At 46.8% G+C, this 21471-nt stretch overlaps 1 protein-coding gene across 1 annotated transcript in view; it reads right to left on the reverse strand.

The window, feature by feature from the left end:
- The window catches only part of LOC119388405 (cathepsin B), an 83497-nt gene that overhangs the window by 48314 nt on the left and 13712 nt on the right, over positions 1 to 21471 (reverse strand). Inside the window, exon 3 of the mRNA XM_049414371.1 lies at positions 5537 to 5763. Within this exon, the coding sequence (XP_049270328.1) occupies positions 5537 to 5763 (227 nt within the window). The remainder of the gene's footprint in view (positions 1 to 5536; positions 5764 to 21471) is intronic.

Raw genomic sequence — 21471 nt, forward strand, 5'->3', positions numbered from 1 at the left:
GCTTTAGAAATATTCTTTAGAAAGTGGTTCTTGTTGTGAAGAACGTGTCTGAGGTGATATCCGAAGTGTCCTCCATGCGAAGCTATCACTTCAAGAGGCAGACATCCGGCTTCTGCTACAGTTGCTACTCGAGACGATCCCTTTGGAAGGCCGAGGACATATTCGAAGACAGTTGTTACGTGCCGCTTCAAGTTTTCTCTTGCTTGTATAAGACATATTATGCAGGATGGGCAGGTAATAACGCAAGGGTACCGTCAACGTAGGCCTTTTGAAGGAGCACCATTTGTTCGGCAGTTGCTGCCCCACTGTGACCCGGCTAAAAATCGGAATACGTGCGACGCCGACGAAATCTTCTCAGTCAGTTTCTTCACTTGAGGAGACCATGTGAGAGTCCTATCAATCGTCACCCCAAGAAACCTTTGTGTCTTCACGTATGGAAGGGTGCGACCACCCAACACTAGTGGGTATTTTTCCATTCTTCTCCTCGAGAAAGCCATAGCAACGCTTTTGTCGGGGGACAGTTTGAGACCTCTTGAATTTAGGTAGGCCGATATGTTTGCCAGCGCTCTCTGGAGACGTTGTTGGGTGTTTCTTCGGGAACGCGCTGCACTCCAAATGCAGATATCGTCCGCATACAGTGTGATGCTGACGCCACGGGGCAGGTTTCTTTTCAGATGGATAAGCACTAGATTAAATAATACCGGGCTCAACACAGCTCCTTGTGGTACTCCCTTTTCGACGGCATGGAACGTTGTAGGGCCCTCCCGGTGTACACATGAAAAGTTGGCGCCCTTGAAGATAATCTGCAATCCATGCGTAAAGCCGTCCTCCAAGACCAAGGGTTTCCAAAGCGTCAAGTATTGCTTTGTGATAGACGGAATCATATGCGGCCTTAATGTCTAAAATAACGCAGTAGGTGTGTTTCCGCAAGCCAATTCTTCTTCAACTGATGAGATCAAGGCAATGACATTGTCAATGGCAGACCTATTTTGACGGAAGCCATTCATTTCCTCCGGGTAAATTTTCTTAGTTTCCAGAAACCAGTCAAGACGTTTGTGAATCATTTTTTTCGAATAGCTTCCCTACGCAACTAAGCAGAGATATGGGTCTGAAGGAGGCGTAATTTGTTGGCTGCTTTCCCGGCTTCAATATAGGAATAACTTTAGCAAGTTTCCATTCCTTAGGAACCTCCCCATTTATCCACGAGGCGTTATAGTACTCCAGAAGACGTAGGCGAGATGTGGGGCTTAAGTTTGCGAGGGCTGCATAACTCACGCCGTCATGACCAGGAGTTGATCGCTTGTTCGTGTCGCTGATTGCTGCCTTGAGCTCGTCAATTGTGAAAAGTTCCTCTAAGTCAGGAAAGGTCGCTCGAGGTGTACAAGTCTGATGATTTGCAATGTTCAGAGATGGCGTTGCCCCGCTGGAAAGGAGCCTACAGTACTGCTCTGCCACCTCTTTCAGCGATGCGCGCTCATGTAGTGACAGCGCAAGAAAAGGGTAAAGCTGTTGCGGCTCCTTGCGAATGCCTCTGATGACTCGCCAGATTTTGCTCAGCGGTTTTCGTATATCCAGCGTACCACAAAAGTCTTTCCATCTTTTTCGGTTCAGTTTGGTTAAGTAACGTCTTATGTGTCTTTGTGCCCGTCGGCAAGCTCTGAGGTCTTCGATACTTTTTGTACGTAGAGCCTTCCTTTCGGCACGCCTTCGAATGGCACATAATCTTTCGAATTCTTCGTCGTTAGTTGGTATATTACATCGTTTAACGACAGAGCGAGTGCTTTTTTGGAGGCAATGAGCTATTGTTGGTATTAATTCTGCATTCGTAGTCGAGGCTGTGATCCCTTTGTCTACCGCTGCTGTGTAAGCGTCCCAGTCTACCGACTTCAGTGTCACTTTCTTGGGCGACTTCCGAAGATGACGGGCAGAGATTAGGATAGGGTAGTGATCGCTTCCTCGAGTCTCGAAGTCTGTACACCATCCAAACATTTGGACCACTTGACTTGAGACGAATGTGACATCGATGCAGCTGACAGTCTTCGGATTTTTCAGGTAAGTTATGCTGCCATCATTTAAGGGCTCTATATTGTATTTTGCAAGAAGTTTGGCCAGCTTAGCACCACGAGCACATGTATAAGAACTGCCCCAGATCTCGTTATGTGCGTTGAAATCGCCACAAATAATATGCGGAGACTGAGTGCTTGTCAACAAGTTTTCGAGTCTTGATACGTCGAACGGTGATCCTGGTTCCAAGTAGACCCCGATTAGGGTAAACACTTGAGATGCAATCATTGTGGTTGCGCAAACATATTCATTCTTGTCATGTGGTCCAACGTCAATCACAGATGCAGGCACATCGTTTCGAAATCCAATGAGGAGTCGGCTAATTCCGCTTTGTCGCCTGGAATGATGAAAATAATAACCTTGTAACCTAAACTGCTCGTCGACGCGAGACTCGGAAATGACCATGAACGGGAAACGGTACACTCGCGCTAGATACTTAAAGTCTGGTAACTTGGACCGCAAACCGCGAGCATTCCACTGGAAAATAGTACATGTACGGAAGTGCTTGTTGGTGGACACCGCTGGCGAGTCGATTGGTAGCGAATCCATGGTTGTTACTCAGAAGAACCACGGCGTTGCGCCGTGGGAGAAGTGGTCACTAGTGGTTCAAAAGCCAGGACTGCCTGCACCTCTGGGATGTCTTTCAACGATGGGTTGGCACACAGGAGAGCCTTGATTGCCGCGAACATCATGGGAATCAGCATACTTGATATGTCCTGTATGGTGCTGCCACCCAACAGCTTTTCTTGGCTCTTCCTGTTCTGTTGCGACTTTGGGGACATTTGTTGTTGACTTGCATCTGGATCACTTGAGGACTTTTCTTGGCTCTTTGCAGATGATGGTCTTTTCTGGTTTCCTTTCACGACTGAGGCAAATGACTTTTTCGAGGTTGTGTCGCTGCGCTGGATTTGCTGCTCTTGCTGCTTTTGATTTGTAGATGTGAATATCACATCCGGATTCGGCGGCGGTTCTCGTCGTTTTCGCGCTTTTCCCTGGAATTGCTCCATTGTCCGTGCTAGAGTAGCTGCTTTCTTTTTGGGGCACCCGCCATATGACGCAGCATGGTCAGCTCCACAGTTTGCACATCGAGGCTGAGAACGGGACGTACACTCCTTGTGCGTATGTGCGCCAGCGCATATCTTGCAGCGGATGGGGCCGTTGCAGTATTTCGCTATATGCCCATGCCTTTGACATCTGAAGCACTGAGTAGCGGATCCTATATATTCCGTTACAGGATAACTGCAGAATCCAAATGACACTCGGCTTGGTAAAGGGGCGTCTTTAGAGAATTCGAGGATGACCGAACGTCTTCGGGTCTCCGTTACAACGCCATCTTCGTTTGGAATGTAAGCAACTTGCCTTTTAGCAGATATAACCCCTTGTTCGCTCAAATACTCCTTGAGGTCGTCATCTGAGTACTCAACAGGGACGTCCTGTATCCTCCCGTACGTGGCAGAGTAGGAGTACGGAACTCGTGCTTCTACAGCAATACCCGCCAGGTCTGTCACCGCGAGGAGGCGATTAGCTGCAGGAACTGAAGACATTGTCACCATGAGGCTGCCATCCTTGTTGAGACGATGGCTGAGTACCTTTTCTTGGGCTGTTGTCACGACTGCAGAAGCCAGGAGATTTGGGTTGACTTTCCAGAAGCTTCTGTTAGGTTGAGTTGGCTTGAATATGACAGGAACACCTGCAGCTCTTTTCTTTTTGTAGGAGACAACAGTGAAGGCTGCCTGGTCCATCTCTTCGTTGTCTTCTGTAGACGCCCTTGACTGAGCGTCATCCTCACGCAGCCGTTTTCTTGCTTGTTCATCTTCTTTGTGGTCTACAGAATGAATATGCTGACCTGATGCCTGAGAACTTGCGGTGGATGCCATTAGAGCATCATGAAGGGCGGGCGACAACGGAGGGCCGCCGCGCTGCTGCTTCTGGCCAACACGTTTCGGGAGTCGATCGCTGTACTTGCGTCGCAGGACGGTGACCCCCAGACCGTCCTTCGTTGATGTCGAGGCACAAATATTAAAAGATGAACTCTACTCTTGCTAAAAAAGACTGAAAATTACAGACGAGCGTTGAGAAGCCAGCCTTTCATACGTCTTCTTCTCACGTTACGTTACGTCACGTTACGCTCTCCAATGCGCATCGTACGACTGCAAACGTCCCACCACCATCAGGGGCACCTGTATCGATGTTGCCTTCTCGAACTTTCCATTGCGTCTCATCTTCGATGATTCCTTGGCAACATACTTTACTGATCATAAAGCAATCATCTTTAAAGAGAAACGAGTCCCCAAGCTCGTCGAGGGACGCCCTTATTGTACTTTGTAAAAGAACATCTCTTGTGTATATGTAATGCATATAGTTCATCCATCATAAACCAATCATCTTTAGAGGCAAACCAGTCCCCGAACTCATCGAGGGCGCCCTTCTTGAACTTCGTAAAACAACATCTCTTGTGTGTATATAATATTTATAGTTCATCCAAATGTATATATACTTCATCAAAATGTATATAGTGCATCCAACCGTAAATTAATAAACACTGTGTATGTAATGCATATATAACAACGTTGTCACTTCTATATTTAATGGTAGAGGAATGTGTACGGAGCATTCGCGGGTTACCCGATCATCTCCGAGCAAGCTCCTCTAACATCATTCACTTAGTGGATATGGCGGTGAATTCTTTTCCAAACCATAGACCTCGCGTGGCTCTGTGGTAGAATACCTGATTGCCACGTGGAATGCTTGGGTTCGATTCCTGTTGGGATCGTAATTTTTATTCTTTCCAATTGTCGGGTCAACGCTTTCGATGTCGGTTTTTCTTAACGCTTTCGCATACAAATTACAAAAGTCTGTTCTAGCCGTCCCTGGGTAGATATGAACTGTCAATCACCTGTGGCGCATACCCGTACACCGCGGCCCGTGGTATACGGGTATGTGCCACATGTGTCTGGAGGATATGGTTTGACGACGTACGCGACAGGACTTTCACGTTATTAATGTCATGACCCAAAAGTCATATTCCTCAAATCCTCTTGCCCTCCCATGCCAACTTTGGTCTACACCAAGTTAAAGAGGCGATCATGAGAGCTCCCAGACGTAGGCGGCTAAATAGATAGATAGATAGATAGATAGATAGATAGATAGATAGATAGATAGATAGATAGATAGATAGAAACGCTGAAAGTGCCATAGGTTCGCAAAAAATGCTTCGCATTTAAAAGGTTTGTTATATCTCTAAGACACAGTTCTCGGGGTCTCGCAAGTTTAGGAATAAGATTGATGTTTGCTTTAGAAACGTGCATTTAGAAAAGAATGTTACGCCATCTTTGAAATTAACTTCGTTTCTATTACTGCTTTGAAACTCTGTAACATTTGTTGCCTTGGCAAGCATCAATCTTTACAGTAACAATCTAGCTCCACTGAATGCCCTTATCGGGAATAGGCTATGCATAAGATATTTGCTTACCATAGTGCTTTTCTGCGGTGTAAGATTTGTTGTTCCCATGTTCACAGCTGTGCGTGCATGCAGGAGGCTTTGGAGGGCGACCTTTCTTGTGTGGAGACAGTCCCAGCTGGTTACTTGGCGGGTAGGAGTAAGGGCTGCAGCCATCCTTGGTACCGTACAGGCCACCGGTAACGATGCCCTCATTCAGGTAGAAATCCCAAGCTTTGTTGATATATCCTGCGTAGCACCTATCACGCGGAATAGGGCCAGAAGGTTTAAATGAGTAAGGAAAGTTTTCTATTATAATTAAGAAAGCCATGCACGGAAGAGATAAAAGCAGGCACATCTTATGCATTGATTTAGAAGTTATTTTTTCGTAAGAATGCCAGTCGTGAGTTGGAGTCTATTAATCACCGGTCACAGTGATATTTCAATGGAATAGAAAAAAAGTGCTCTTTGCAAGAGAACAGCGCGGTTCTTTTGATATGGATGGGAACGGTGACGGTCCCACCAATCAACGAGGTGGTGTGCTGGACTTGAAACGCCACTTTATACACATATTGAAATGCAGGGACACACACTAAGAGCACACGACGCGAACACAAGGAGAACATGAACGAGCTAAAGCGTCTCTACTTAATAAGACAGTCAGGTGGTCTGACGCAGGCTCACCGACTGGATAGTCGAGCTTATTGAGCGAGGCGAGGTGATGCAGACCAAGTGGAGTGACGGGTTTGAGGAGGTCGGCGCTGGCTTGCAATGGCTCTCGGAGACATAGAGGTCTTGATGCGATGCGTTGGTGTCGGAGGGCGCACAATGCCAAGTGAAGCCACAATGCCAAGTGAAGCTTCAACTCCTGGTTAGCGTCGCAGAAGTTCCACGCTCAGGCGAAGCCACCCGGTTCTATCAAACGCTCAACACCGTTTCCATTCCCCTTTCTTCTTCTCCACCGGATGCGACTCTTCGTGTTCTGGCCTCTTTTGCGCGTACACCAGCGTCCTCGTCGTCTTCTCCCTCCACAACACAGACAGGCTCTTTTGCTCGTTGGTGCGCAGATAACATTGACCTCCACTCAAGTATTTTGCTCACCCAGCAACGCGGGAGAGAGAACAAAACTTTATTTTCGCATAAAGCGGGGCAATGCAAATGGTTTGAGCCCCTATGCCAGGTCTCCACTGGCTCTTGCCACCATCTCTGCCCGGTTGACTAGCCAAACAGGATCCTCAAAGGGCCAGCTGGACAGCAGCGCCTCCCAGTGTTCCTCTTTGCTGTTCATGTTGCGGTGACCTTTATTGTGTAGTGCGCACTCCCAACGTAAGTGGAACAGACTTGGTGCGGTCGCGCACCACGGATAGATATCTCTATGCTGTGGGGCAGAATACATGTAGACTGTGCAAGTTGGTGTATGTATTGTCTCGAGCCTGTGTAGCCACGTAGTTTCCATTGATGTGAGGTTCCTATGTGGTGCTGGATACATTTTTCTATTGTCCTTGTAATATTGAAGAATTGTAGCACAATTAGGGTCTAAGGGCGTTGGATGGGGCTTTTCCTCCCTGCCCTCCATTATTGCCAGTGCGATTGCCAACTCCTCTGCTTCTGTTATGGTGGCTTGGGCTATTGAGGCACAGCTTGTAACTTGTCCTTTTCGATTTGTCAGCACTGCCACCATGTTGTTTCCGTTTGACTGATATAGTGCAGCGTCTGTGAATCTCGATGTGTTGAAATAGTTTGTCTTTTTAAAAATGTAAGCCGCTCTTGCTATTCTTCTCCCAGTATGTAGAGTTGGATCCATGTTCTTCGGTAGGGGTATGTCTTGCACCAGTCTCTCAAGCAAGCAGGACAATTCCTTGGTACTTCTATGTGCCTGTAATTGTTCAGCGAGGCCGATCCTCTTTATTCTCTGCCGGGTGCTGTTTGCAGCAGGCGGTTAATGTGGACACTCAGTTGTGCTTCAGTAAGCTCTTCAAATGTGGTGTGGAGGCCAAGTGTCAATAGTTTCTCAGTTGAAGTTTCTCAGTTGAATTGAGTGAATAGTTTCTCACTTTCTGGTAGTCCTGGAGCTGCTTTATACTCCATCCTTATTGTTTGGTCCGACTTTTCTTTCACATCTCTATTCATGTTGTCGTAGGGTAACGAGTATGTTATTCTGTTGATGATTAGGCTCTTTACCAAACGAAGTACGTCCTGCTTTTCATTTCTGCTCGATTGTTCTTTACTCGAACTATCATAGGAACGATTTGTTGAGCTGTTATTTTTATCATGCTTAGTGTATGCAAGCATCGCTGAATGGACTGTAGCCACATCCCTAAGATTCAATTGCTTGTTTTCTCTGGAATGATATTTTCATGTAACTTGACCTTAATTCGAAGGGTCGGGTCTGTCCTTTGTTTTAGGAGCTTGCTCGCCAAGCTTCTTATGCTCGCGCCTTGTCCTCACCTATGTGACCGTCGGCGCGGCGGCACACACGACGCTCGGCGCAGCTGCGCTCTCTCTGGTGATTTCAAGAATGCTCACTAGATGGCGCCGCCGCTCAAGGCGGCACACACCACGCTCGACGCAAGCGCGACTGCTCGAGGGCCGCACCTCTCGTTTCGCTGGCTTCCTTTCTCTTCGCCGAGAGCTCACTAAGTGAACACTCTTCGTTGCCGCTCCGCAGCATGAACGGCAGCAGCGCGACGGGCTCGCAACGCAGCAGCAGCTTGGGGAGATCTCGCCTTGCCAATAACCAGCCAACGCATGATGTCACGTTACGCTCTCCGATGCGTATCGTACGACTGCAAACATACCACCACCATGAGGGGCACCTGTATTGATGTTGCCTTCTCGAACTTTCCATTGCGTCCCATCATTGATGATCCTTTGGCAACATACTTTACTGATCATAAAGCAATCATCTTTAAAGGGAAACGAGTCCCCAAGCTCATCGAGGGACGCCCTTCTTGTACTTTGTAAAAGAACATCTCTTGTGTATATGTAATGCATATAGTTCACCCATCATAAGGCAATCATCTTTAAAGGGAAACCAGTCCCCGAACTCATCGAGGGACGCCCTTCTTGAACTTGGTAAAACAACATCTCTTGTGTATATATAATGTTTATAGTTCATCGAAATGTATATATACGTACTTCATCAAAATGTATATAGAGCATCCAGCCTTACATTAATAAACATTGTTTATGTAATGCATATATAACAACGTTGTCACGTTTATATACTACGGTAGAGGAATGTGTTTGAACTTGGTAAAACAACATCTTTTGTGTATATATAATGTTTATAGTCCATCCAAATGTATATATACTTCATCAAAATGTATATAGTGGATCCAACCGCAAATTAATAAGCATTGTGGATGTAATGTATGTATAACAACGTTGTCACGTCTATATAGATAGTAGAGGAATGTGCACGGAGCATTCGCGGGTTGCCCGATCATCTCCGAGCAAGCTCCTCTAACATCACTCACTTCGTGGATATGGCGGTGAATTTTTTTACTTTTCGAGAATGGAATGAGTTCCAATTTGTCTGCTGAGCACTGAAGTCCGCTCTCTTTTGTGTGCTCTTCTACTACTTTAGCTGCTAGTTGGAGCCGCTCTTCTTTTTCTGTCAGGTTACGCTCGGTTGTCTATATTGTTATATCATCCGCACAGAAAGAGTGCCGGATGTCTGAAATATCTTTTTTTGGCTATCTTGAATCATGGCTGTGTCGAAAAGTGTAGGCGAGATCACAGCTCCTTGTGGTCTGCCTTTGCTCGGTGGGTGGATGATTTTGGATTCGTGTTAGCCTACTTTGATTACTGCTGTTCTTTTACTAAGAAGCTTTGGGCATACAGGTACGTCATATCACAGCAATTGGTCTCTGCCACCACATTTGGTATGCCCTTATGACTTACGTTCTCATAGGCCCCTTTTATGTCAATGGCCATGACAATGCATTCTCCTGCATTTGTAACATTAGTTAATACTTCGTCCTTTAAAATTAGAGGGACATCCTGTATCGAGAGATTTGAGCGGAGGCTGAACGTGGTGTTTGGCACCAAGTTTTCTTTAAGATGTCTTTGAAGTCTGGTGTTCATTAATATTTAAAAGATATTTTCTAGACACGATGTAAGCGAGATAGAACTGAGGCTTTCTATAGCCAATTTCTTCGCAGGTTTTGGTAACATGATTAACAAAGCTTGTTACCATTGCTGTGGTGTTGTTGCATTGACCCAACAGTTGTTCATAAGCGCTGTGATAACTTCGTCGTTCATGTTGTGAATCATGGCATTGGTGGTCTGGTCCGCCCCAGGCGCTGTGCTTCGTTTAATGCTCATGTTTGCCGCTCTGACCTATGCTTGCGTGAAAGGCGCATCGATTTCTGGGTATGGCATCCCAGTGTATTTAACCTGGTATGGTGTTGTGACAGTTTGATCTTCGAAACACCTTGTATAGATGTATCGAAGGAGGTCATCTCGTGTGCCTGGGCATGAGTGCAATATTCTTACTAAAGACTTTGTCCTTCGTGCTTTGTTTTCAGTTAGTCAATCGTGGTTCTGAGGATATTAAGCTTCTGCTGTTGCTACGCTTTTATTTAGCGAATCACAGAATTGTTGCCACTTGGCTAACGCGTGTTGATTAGCATATTCTTCAGCTTGCTGAGTTATTTCTTGTATTTTCGCTTTGAGTCTTTGATTTCGTTTTTCTTTTTCCCATTTTTTAACAAAGTTCCTCCTTGCTTCCCCAGGTGTAGTATGTGAAGATCTAATTCCGGTGTTTCGTCTGTTCTAGCAACTGCCTTGATGTGTTTTTGCTTTTCATTTCGGACAAGTTTGCACCACGCGTCCAAGTCGGTTACGTCAGTCGTGTGCACTTTTAGCGAGTTTCTATATGCACGCCGCATTTTAGCTGTACAGATGTGATTCAGCCTGTACGGATTGTGGTGCTTAGTATGTAATTCCTATGGCAAAAACCAGCGCCGGTCCAGTACCGCCCGTGAAAGTTTTTTTGCACTGGATTGCACTGGGGATACTGGTACAACCTCGGAATGTGTTGGACATCGGTGAAAGCAGTGGGAAAGGGCTGGGTCGCACTGGTAGGGGCAGTGACTTCGTCGTTGGGACACTGGTGCTCACTGGGAAGCACTGGCAACGCTGCAATTTTTACTACTCTGCGCTAGCGCATATTGGAGCCTGTACTGTTTCTGCCAGTGCCGCGATGCTTTCAGTATTGTGCGTGGAGAAATCTTTTTCTATTGCTGAATATCGAATGCTTGATTGGATGGTACCGATAGATGCTATCCTAACAGCTCCCAAACAGGTGTCACAAATTCTAGCCTGGCAGAGAAAGAGGATGAGATGCGCACTATTTTCATGATGTACGTGATATGTGAAATCACTGTCATTTTTAATGTTTCCCTATCGAATGTGAAGAAAAATATGTTGATAACCTAAAGCAGCCAACGCTGATGATCTTGCTTTCTAGCAGGCCTTTCTTTATACATGCAGTGTCACTAGCGTCGTTAATTCTTGCGGAGCGCGTAACAGCAATGGACAGAGTGTCGGAACGGAACGAAAACCGAAAGCGAAAACGAAAAAAAAACGATATTTTTAGCCGGAACGAAAACGTACCCGAAACTTTATCTATTATTTCATTCCGGGTGAAACCGAAATTTTTTCAATCGTTTTTCTGTTCACGAGAAAACTTCGCAATCCGGAATAACTGAGCTCATGCAGTGTGCGTACCTCAGGGTACATTATTAGCGCGTACCTCAGGCAGGAATTCCAAAGCAAAGATATGTTGAAATTTTGCAAAAAACGAAAACAGTGGCAACCAGAGATGTTTATATTGACGCAAGTGAACTTTTGTGCGCCTGTGAAGCAGGCCACAGTGGAGAGGGCATTGTCGGCGCTGAAGTATGTTACAGCGAAAGTTATGAGATCACAACAGCTGATTTTAACGCCATGGTTCTCCACCGCCTCAGGTGTCCGTAACCGTTATTGCGTGAAATAAGAAAAAATGAAATGAGAAACAAATTTCTAGGATCAGATGGGATTTTAACCCACGCCCTTTGCGTGGCAGTCGAGTTTCAACCACAGTGCCACGCTGGTGCTTGTAACTCATTCGCAAAAATACTCTATACAGGCGTCATGTCGGGCAAGGAATCATGCTAACATATGCCATATAGCGTGGAAGAAGAGTAAAATATCAACCAGTCATCACACAATGCTAATTGCGCAAAGAATGTGTGGTTTAATGCTTCCCACCAGTGTTGCGGAGTTACCACTCTAGAATTTGAATGGCTCCTGAATCATTCCATATTTTCGCGACCCCGGAAGGCAATGGGTATGGAATGGGGACAACGCTTGGAGGAATGGAATGGAAATGTAATTAAGAGCCTTTAGCACGGAATCGAATGAGAATGGAATTACGTCTTCTTCTGAAAATAGAGCACGTTTTGGTCTACGTGCTGTTTTTCAAACTTCAAACATTAGTAAGTCAGAGCCTCGAATTTAACAATAAAGCGGTATTTTTAAAATGGCTTGGCTGATTACAAGCACGGTACATTCACAAGCAACGTGCCTACTACAAACCGAGGCATACGTTAGTGTACAAACAAATGTATTATCCCAGCCGATACTGAATGGAGAAACAGATTACCCCTGCGCGTTGGTTTCCATTGATAACCTCGCACGAAAGTGACGAATACTGTATTGGCCTCGATATCTTGGAGTGGCGCCCTCTCGCGTGCGGCGTCAGAGCGGGGACTCCGCTCTCAACCGCTCTGCAGCAGCCGCTGCTCCTGTATGCGGATCGTCTGCTTCAGGCGGGAACTTTGTCGAACGAACAGTCACGCGACGGTCAACTAACGCCTGCAACGAATGTTTTTGAGTGTAGTCTTAAACTTGTTTTAGTTGCGGCCCAATCGACAGGGCCAAGAAATCCCCCAGACGGCCGACGAGTTCGCCGGTGCCACCGACCGCATTGCTGGTAAGAAAGTGAAACTATATGTGACTGTTCTCGCTCGTTATCTTGTTTCCGCCGTACGATACGAATTAGTTTTGGTGTTTCAGTTTCTTTCGATATTTCAGTAAGCGTGCCGTTCTCCAGCATCTACAGGTATGGAGATAAAGCTTGTGAAAGGTCGCGATGCCTCATCGAGGGCGAGGCGGTGTACGACGCAGGCCACATTGTTGAATGCGCGGTCGAGGCCGTCAACGGAGACCGCATCACCGTCGCAGCTCTCGTCCTGCAAACAAGTGCGCAAGTTCCGCCCTGTTGCACACCCCCCTGCCGATGCACATGATCGCAGTTTGTCCCGTAATGTTGGTTCAGTGAGAACGATATTACGTCGTGGTTCAAATTGATACCGCACAGGGCTGTCGCATGGGTATTAGAATATAACAAATAGGTAATCGCTGATTATACTATGCACAGGGCCACACCGATTAACGTGGCAAAGGCAGCTGGGTCCAGTTTCACGCCACGCAGCCTAACGAAAAGCTTAAAGAGCTCCTCTTTTAAAGAAGTGCCTGCACTGCCTCAAGTGAAAACTTTTAGAGAATGTGCACTAAAGCGGGAACAGGTTTCGCTTATGACTTTATGATAAGCAGTGCGCTAGGCGCGCGCTTGCCTTCATAAGTAAAATACGTAGGTACACCATCCAAATGCAGCCGTAGTCTCAGATATCTTTCGCCGCTCAGCTGAGCTCACGACGCGCGCGTATACGTGCGAGGTGATTTGGAGGCCGCGTGGTCGCCTCCTTGTCTAGGGGCCTTCGCGGCAGGTTGTGGGACGGCGCCGCACCTGGTGTAATTCGCCTACGGCTTAAGTATATATTGGCCAGGCGCTTAAACACGGACACAGGCTTACCTAAGAGTGGCGCGTACGGTGGGTAGCACAAGTCACTGTCCGCGAAGTGCTTGCTGCACACGGTCGATGAAGACGTGGGGCGCATTCCCATTCTGAGCTTGACGATCCACTCCTTCTTCAGCTTGGGGTCCTTAGGGTAGTTGTGAAAGCTAACGCCTTTTTCACGAGGGGACGAAGTACACTGAGGCACAGAGCAGTACTTCACCATTGCGCAGCACTCGCCGCGGAGACAAGCGGCCGTTGTTCCAAGAAACAAAGAGCTGTAGTTCTAAATGAACGTTAAAAGCAGTCTCACGGTTGTTCGAACAGCGTCAGTAGCCACCATACGCAAGATAACCAATTGAACTGCTTTTTTGTTGAGATTTACCACAACGATGGTTTCAACACGGCGCTGGGCCTAGGTAGCAGACGAAAGCTCGCGAATCCCCGCGCTGACGTCATACAGGCGCTGTTGGCAGCGCCGCCATCGGTCGCACACCAGGCCAATAAACAGCCTGGTCTTTATCTCACGAGCAGTTGAGTACCTGACACACGTAAATAACCTTTGCGAGAAGGAAGACATTGCATACCTGCGCACAGGCGAGCAGAGAAAGTTCTCCTCACCCCATCCATGCTCGCGAGGTGCGCTTGACAAGCGTGCATTCGATGCAAAGGCACAAGCTGCCCGAGCGGTGCAGTGTTCCAACTAATACTAGCATATCTAGAGGGTTTTGTTCCCCATTAACGAAATCTTAGCTTTCTCTATATTCACGACCGTTTCATACGCGTGGCAAAACTGCTTCGTCTTCTTGAATACTACTTTTGTCAGCATAAAAATAAGCTATGTCTTCATTTTAGCATTTTAACATTTAGGCTTAAACAATAATAAAACATCATCATTCGTTCAAACATGCTGACCATGCAAATACTATAGGTAGCGGGAGAACTGCCGCTATGGGAATAAATAGGGTGGTTGTACTGCACGAGATATGTCACCAAGCTACTATCCCTCGAACTTGGTAACGTGTTTTGCATACTTTTGCAGTTCTTAATGCATCTGATGATATCAACTTTATGGGGCGTTCATTAATAAGTCGATAAACTATCGAGATGCCTTTCCTATGTTGAGGAATTACAGGAATGGAATTGAACTGCCCGGCCATTCCCGGTGTAGGAATGGGCTAAGTTTTTTTGATTCCGAGGAATTGAAAGTAATGGAGTTGTGTCAAGTTCTAATTGCTCGGAATGGAATTGGAATGGAATGGAGGCGACCATTGCGCAACACTTCGTCCCATCCACTGCAAAGTGCTCAGCCATAATTGTTCATCATCATCTGCCACAGCACAGAGTGCACAAAGTGCACATAATGCCTTACAGATGTGTAGCGGGTACCGCGATTCTCCGAAGAATGACGTAAAATGGCAGTGGGAACTTAGCTAGTTCAGAAAAATTACGATGATTTATGGCGTAGTGGGTACCTTGCATGTGTACGTGTATTAGTTGCCCCAAGAGACTCTCCAGCGGGCTCTACAAAGTCGGCTCTTCCAGCTTTCGCTGTGACCGTGCTGCACGTTCCGCGCAGGCATAAGGATCTTTTTATCAGAACAGTGGTCTCGCGCATCAGAGAGTACACTCAATGACGTGCTGCTTCTGAGATCGTGCTCACTCCCTTCACACAAAGCACTGAGCCCACTAAAAAATCGTAACTGACTTTTAAGAAAATAAATACTATGACTTTGAAGGGTATACTGGTTTGTGCTAGCTGGTAGGAATTTGTGGTACAGTTACTTCCGCTCCTCTGAAGCACGTGTTCTACCCTTGTCCCACTTTCTTAAGAAGACATCAAGTAACTACCTCCAAAATCTAATGTATTTTATCATTACCTTAACTTCAATATTTTCATACAAAAAGAACCGTTACGAACCGTTAGGGAACATTTTTGTTTCGTTCCGGAACAGAAACAGAAAGGAACTTTTTGCGGTGGAACGAAACTGAAACCGAAACGAAAAACATTTATTTCCGGCACCCTGGCAATGGATGCATATTTTGTGCATGCCCCGCACATAGATCAGTTTTGCATCCATGATGTGTTGATGTAATAATTCTATAATGCAGTGTTCATAAGTCTGGAGGCGTCAGTCTGAACCGACGCAGCAAATCATTACTTCACCACGCAGTTATCGAGGAGTAAATGAACTCTGGCTTCAAGACCGCTCCCATCGGTGTCCAGAAAAACAGCCGTCGTTCGATATCGACGCACCGGAAACGCATTTCGGGCAATTTTCGCACTTCCAATTACCCCAGCTACATTTTAGGTAGCAGTTAGGAATGTTTTGAAGCTAAAATGCAGAAACGTAATCATTGCAACTCACCTGCGCCGAGATCGGTCTTACCCAGTGCGACCACAGCGACAGTTAGGCCTAGCGTACCGGATGAGGCCATTTACATGCCACCGGTGCTTCTTGGTTTAAGTATACGCAATTCCGACGTGTAAGAATGACTGTAGACTACAGACTAGACATCGCTTAATCCAGATGAACCATCTTTTCTTGTGTACGGTGCCCGAGCCATTTTTCCTTGTGCACGGTGCCCGCATAAGGAGCGATGACCATCGATTCGACGCACTTTCAGCAACACACGGAGGCTCACCGAAGGATGCCGACCGCATTCGCCGGTACTTCTCTGATATATGTCAGAACACATATTTGTCAACTAGTACGCCTTAGTGAATTAACACACTGGCATATTTTTTCAGCGCATTGTATTAGCTTTTTTCCGAGTTGTTTTATTGTTGTAAGTATCGATACAACTGGAGATCAGTACAAACACGCCCGCAGTACCGGCATATCGTCCATTGTGTGAGAAAACTACTGAATATGAAATCATGTACGCGCGTATTTGTCGAACGAGTCGTTGTTAAGCTTCTGTACATTTTTACCAGTAGCAAGAGCGAGAAACGGCTATTAATATTGGCAGTAACAGCCGGCAAACTGTACCCTGCTCCTCGTTGCACTTGATATTTTTCATAGTTAAGACGGGAATTCTTACACAAACTTCGCACTCTGGCCATTATTGGCATGACATTCGTTGCCGGGAGCCGTTTGTTTCTGTTTAATAAAGAAGCAAGCTTGATTTGCAAGTTTGATTTGGTCTTTCTTGAGTATGCGACACCAAAATATGAAACGAAACGGTGTGTAAGTGTTTTGACTAGTCCTTTTATGGAGAGGTAAGCGGGTTCCGACGTGGCGCAGCGGTCGAATACCTGGTTGGGAACTGGAGGTCGGCGAGTTCTAATCCTCGTGGCGGACGCTTTGCTTTCATACAGCTTTTTTGTTATTGTACTAATGCTTTCTGTATCACTTTCTTTACTGATATATTTATGTATGGCGGGTAGGCACCGCGGTTTCAACGCTGTTGAGCCGTTTTGCGCTTGAGGTTGCAAAAGGAATGGTCGCTGCAGAGCTTTTCGATAGTATCCTACCACTCAGCGCTTTCTCAGTTTTTTACTATCATGAAGTCCGTACTTCTGTCCATGGATATACTGTTCCCTGTTCTCGTTGGGGTTGCCGGGTCCGTTAAGAGTGTCATTCCCAGCGCCTCTATTTGTCCTGGGTTTTCTTGTCATTGGTGTCTTGGACCTTATATCCCCACTTTGCATGCCTGGCATTGAAGTCCCCAACTACCACTAGTGGATTCCCTTTCGCCATTTGTGCTGGCGCTTGAACGAGTTTGTTGAACGTTACTCTCTTTTGTGTCGGGGGGGGGGGGGGGGGCTGTAGATATTAAGGGAAGGCGCTTTTTCCACGGGTCCCTTTGTAAGTGACTTCTATTATGAGATGGGGGATGGCGGTTCCTTCTATGGGCTTACGGCATATTGCTGTAATTGCTTTATCGACCAATGTTGCAACTTGCCATTCCGCATTCCCAGTACTATAAGTTTGATGTCCCCGTATTTTTGGATGTGTTGCGGTTTCCTGCACGACTATGACGGCTAGTGGCCTTTGTTGCTGTGCCACCAGTTGCAACAGTTGTCCTCTTTCACGCCGGAAACCATGGCAGTTCCACTGCCATATTTCGCACTGTTCTGATGGCTGCGTATGATGTTTTCCTATGCACGTCTTCCAGTACATGGCCGACAATTAGGGCCTGTTGTAAGTTTTCTCACCTTTTTGTCTGATGCCTATGCTATGCTTTAACAAGGTTTTTTGTGAATTCAATTTGCTGTGTAGGGATTTTCTTGTCCAGAACTTGTAGCTTTCTATCTACCGTTGTCATAACTTGTTCTATAATTCTGGGTATTACTTTTTTATTGTTTCTTCCAACATAAAGAGGGTAATTACTGAGTCGCCTGCTGAAGTTGGTTGCGTCTGCAATTTCTGGCCGTCTGGGCCGGTTTAGGGTCTTGTTGCAGTTGCCTGGCTCGTTGTCTTTTAGTATCCTATTTTCACGTTCTAGGTCTCCTTTTCGCACCCGTATTATCTCTAATTCGCGTTCTAGGCACGTGAGTTGTATGTGGTGTTCGTGTACGGAGGGTTTGGGAGGGGGCTGCCCAGCTCAGCTTGTTTTTCGCTTCCTTGTTGTGCGTCTTCTTTCCTTTGTGCTGCTGTTACTTTGTTTGAGCCTGTTCTAAATCACTATTCCTGGAGTTGGAGCCATCTCGGGAGCCAGACCTGGATAGGGATCTATACCAGGACCTAGACCGGGACCTAGACAAGGACCTAGATCGGGGGATGGAAGGGGCCCCATCTTGTTGTGAAGAGTCCTCTCCGTGCTGCATCAGCGTCTCTTGAGTATGTCATTCGTTTGTGGTGTACCTTGCTTGTGTGACAGTTGCGGCTCGCCGCTTGGGTTTTATATCGCTTGCGCGACTTCGTAGATCCTGTTTTTTCACAACTAGCCCTGGTCTAGGCCGCATGATAATCTTCATGTCGTTTTTGGGCAGCAGCGCCATGCACGTTCACCGTTAATGCCTTCCAGACGTTTACCCACTTCGCTTTTCCGGAAAGCTATTTGGCGCCGCTGTTGTCGCTTCTACTGACGCCTCGAGCAACGTTATCATCAGGGGTTGCGCGTTTTTGATTCCTTAAACGTTTTCGCTGTCGCAATGACACTGCAATCTGGCACTGACCGTTCTTGGCATTTTCCTCGTTTTCCTCTGCTCAGTCTTTTTTCGCACTCCCGGCGTCGCTGGTCGACTCCCTTTGTTGCACCTTTTCAAGTGACAAAGCATCTTCCGCGTCCGCCGCAGAGCTCACTTGGCGTCTTGATCATCCGTGTCCATAATGCCCTTGGCTAGTTTGGGGTCGTTGTCCTTTGGGGTTCGTGTTTGTGCGGATCTATCCTTGGGCCTAGAGATGGCTGCCAGTGCTCCGCGCTCCACTTCGCAATGAGGCTTGGCGTGGCGGGTCGGCCTGCTCGGGCGAAGGTCTTTTCCACAAAGGAAACCGGGTACGCATGTCCAAAACTTTTGGTGTAAGAATGTGCCTGATGTCACCCTGCCTAAATCTCGCACTTTCGCTAGTATTCACACGATTTTATTCGCTGCTAGGCACAATAATTGATGAACCGGATGCGAACGCGTGTGCACTCCTCGGTGCCACTTGGCAGTCTCAGCAACGCGAAAAAAGGGCAAAACATGCGCGCTTCACAGTACGACGCAATATACTTCACACTATGACACAATCTCTTCGGCACATGACTTCGACCCCGAAGTCTAAATCAGGCACTTAGAGTCTGCCCCAACGTTTGCTGCACCACAGATGTTCATCAAAGGATCTACACCTTGAAAGTGTTCTGTAGACAGGTTAATCACCACGCCACCTTACATGGAAGTTCGAACTATGTACGTCTACTAACGACGAGAAAGGAAGTGAGCTCATTTCTGAGTAAAAATGTGAAAACAGCCATCTTTTAGTGGCACACAGCACGGACGCTATTGGGTGCCACTCAAATCAAGCGAGAAGTTGCACTTGCGCTGCAGGCAACCGCACCAGAGTCGTACGTGTGCGCCTCCGAGTGTAGGAACTCTGGACCACAGCCGATTTAGAGGTGTTCTATTTGCTGGTAGCCAATGCATCCTGCATTTCGCCTTCATTGCACTGAAAGACTGCACAGACTGCACTGAAAGTATGAGCTGTTTCGGCAATAGGCTCGACCTAAGCAGCTCACGATGTACGTATTTAGCTTCCCCAAAGGACACGTGGCTGGTGGCCCAAATATATAATACAGCTCTTGTTCTCTCTGTCGACACTACCGTACCAAAGTTTCCGCAGGAGAAGGTACGTGCTTTCGTAAGGCATGGGATGCAATGTCTCGCTATATCTTTTCATCAGTACGGCCCCTTTTCTTACATCCAAAGCATCGGACCAAAATACACAGGATTCGTAAATATCCAGCACTCTTCTCATTGCTCATACTTGCGAGAGCACTACGGACGCTACCGTTCTTTCGTGCGTCCATAACGTCCTACTTTTTGCTTCCTTCAAGATGGCTCGGGCCCGCTGCTAAGCTACTGCTGCTTACATCAGAATAGTCTCTTCAGTGTCTGTTCAAAACCGGTAATGATCTCCTCAAATTCGTTGTGTGCGGACGCTTCGACAAAGGAAATTGGCACGATCTTGTCTGCAATAGGCGAAGCGGCCTCTCGTCGAAGCGATGGCCAAGAAACCCAATGCTTTGGAAGCCCACGTGGCATATGTGTGAATTTACGGTCAGACCAGCTGGAACAAGAGTATATTGTGGTCCTTTACTGCTGAGTTTCAGAGGCGAAGTTAGCCGACTTTCCGGCTGGGGTTGTAGATGCTGATGCTCAAGCAGGGTGATTGCTGTTTGCAGGCTTAATGTTCATCCGTTGCAAAAGCGCAGCTCACGTCGCTTTTCTTCTTTGAGGAGCTTTCGGCGTACAGGCGCTTGTACACTCTAGAGGCATCACACTCGGGCGTCAAATACCCACTTTTTATACAGGGTGTTTCAAGAAATGTGTCCAGTATTTTTTAAAAATCACAGAAAAGAGGTATCTGCGTGCTACCTGCGGTGTTACCTTTACTGCGGGAGAGAGCATTTTGAATTGCGTACAAACATTAATTATGGCAGCAATTATATAAATTAAGAAAATTAACTTTTTAACCAGTGGAAATAAGTGGTCGAGTCAAACGGGCGAATGCAAGCCCTTCCTGAGAATAGCCCATAGCCGCTTTGAAATTTCTGAAAGGCGGCCACTGGTAATAACCGCGTAGCCATGAAATCTGCCTAATTTTGCTAGCGATACCGAAACCTACGCACCAAAAAGCGCGTCTGCCATTCATTGCGGAAACGCCCCCAGTGACGACACTTTCCCTCGCACGGCCCCGCCACGGTGGTCTAGTGGTTATGGCGCTCGACTGCTGACCCGAAGGTCGTGGGATCGAATCCCGGCCGCGGCGGCTGCATTTTCGATGGAGGCGAAAATGTCTGAAGCCCGTGTACTTAGATTTAGGTGCACGTTAAAGAACCCCAGGTGATCGAAATTTCCGGAGCCCTCCACTACGGCGTCTCTCATAATCATATCGTGGTTTTGGGACGTTAAACCCCAGATATTAAAAAAAATTAATTATTAAATTTCCCTCGCACGAGGGGCGGAGGAGGATAAGCGAGCGCCTTTATCATCCGTTGATCTAGATACTTCGTTTCATTGCTGTGCGAACCGCGCATGCTTACCTTTGGGAAATGCATGACGTAAGCGAACTGGCGGTTGCAGACGGACACCAGGGCAGTTCCTGACTTGACTTCGAGGATGGCGGCTGCCATGCGTGGCACGTATTCTCGAGCCGAATACGTGGACATGGTGATCGCTTATGTACAAGCCCAAGGCGATGGGCAGTTAGCGACAAGAATGTATTGTATCCGGCACCCAGACAGTCCCATTCCATCGCACAAGGTATTTAAAAGAACATTCGAGCGTTTCTATGTCATTGGATCTGTAAACGTGCGTCGAGGCAGAAGTAGTGCTGGAGAACTATCGGTAAATTGACTATCGATAGTATCGATAATTTTTATGAAACTATCGATAGTGTAAATAAACTATCGATCGTACTACTATCCACAAACTATCGACAGCACAATCAGTAGTACCATCGTTAAGCACGCA

This window comes from Rhipicephalus sanguineus, chromosome 3 (assembly GCF_013339695.2).
Source record: "Rhipicephalus sanguineus isolate Rsan-2018 chromosome 3, BIME_Rsan_1.4, whole genome shotgun sequence".
Lineage (NCBI taxonomy): Eukaryota > Metazoa > Arthropoda > Arachnida > Ixodida > Ixodidae > Rhipicephalus > Rhipicephalus sanguineus.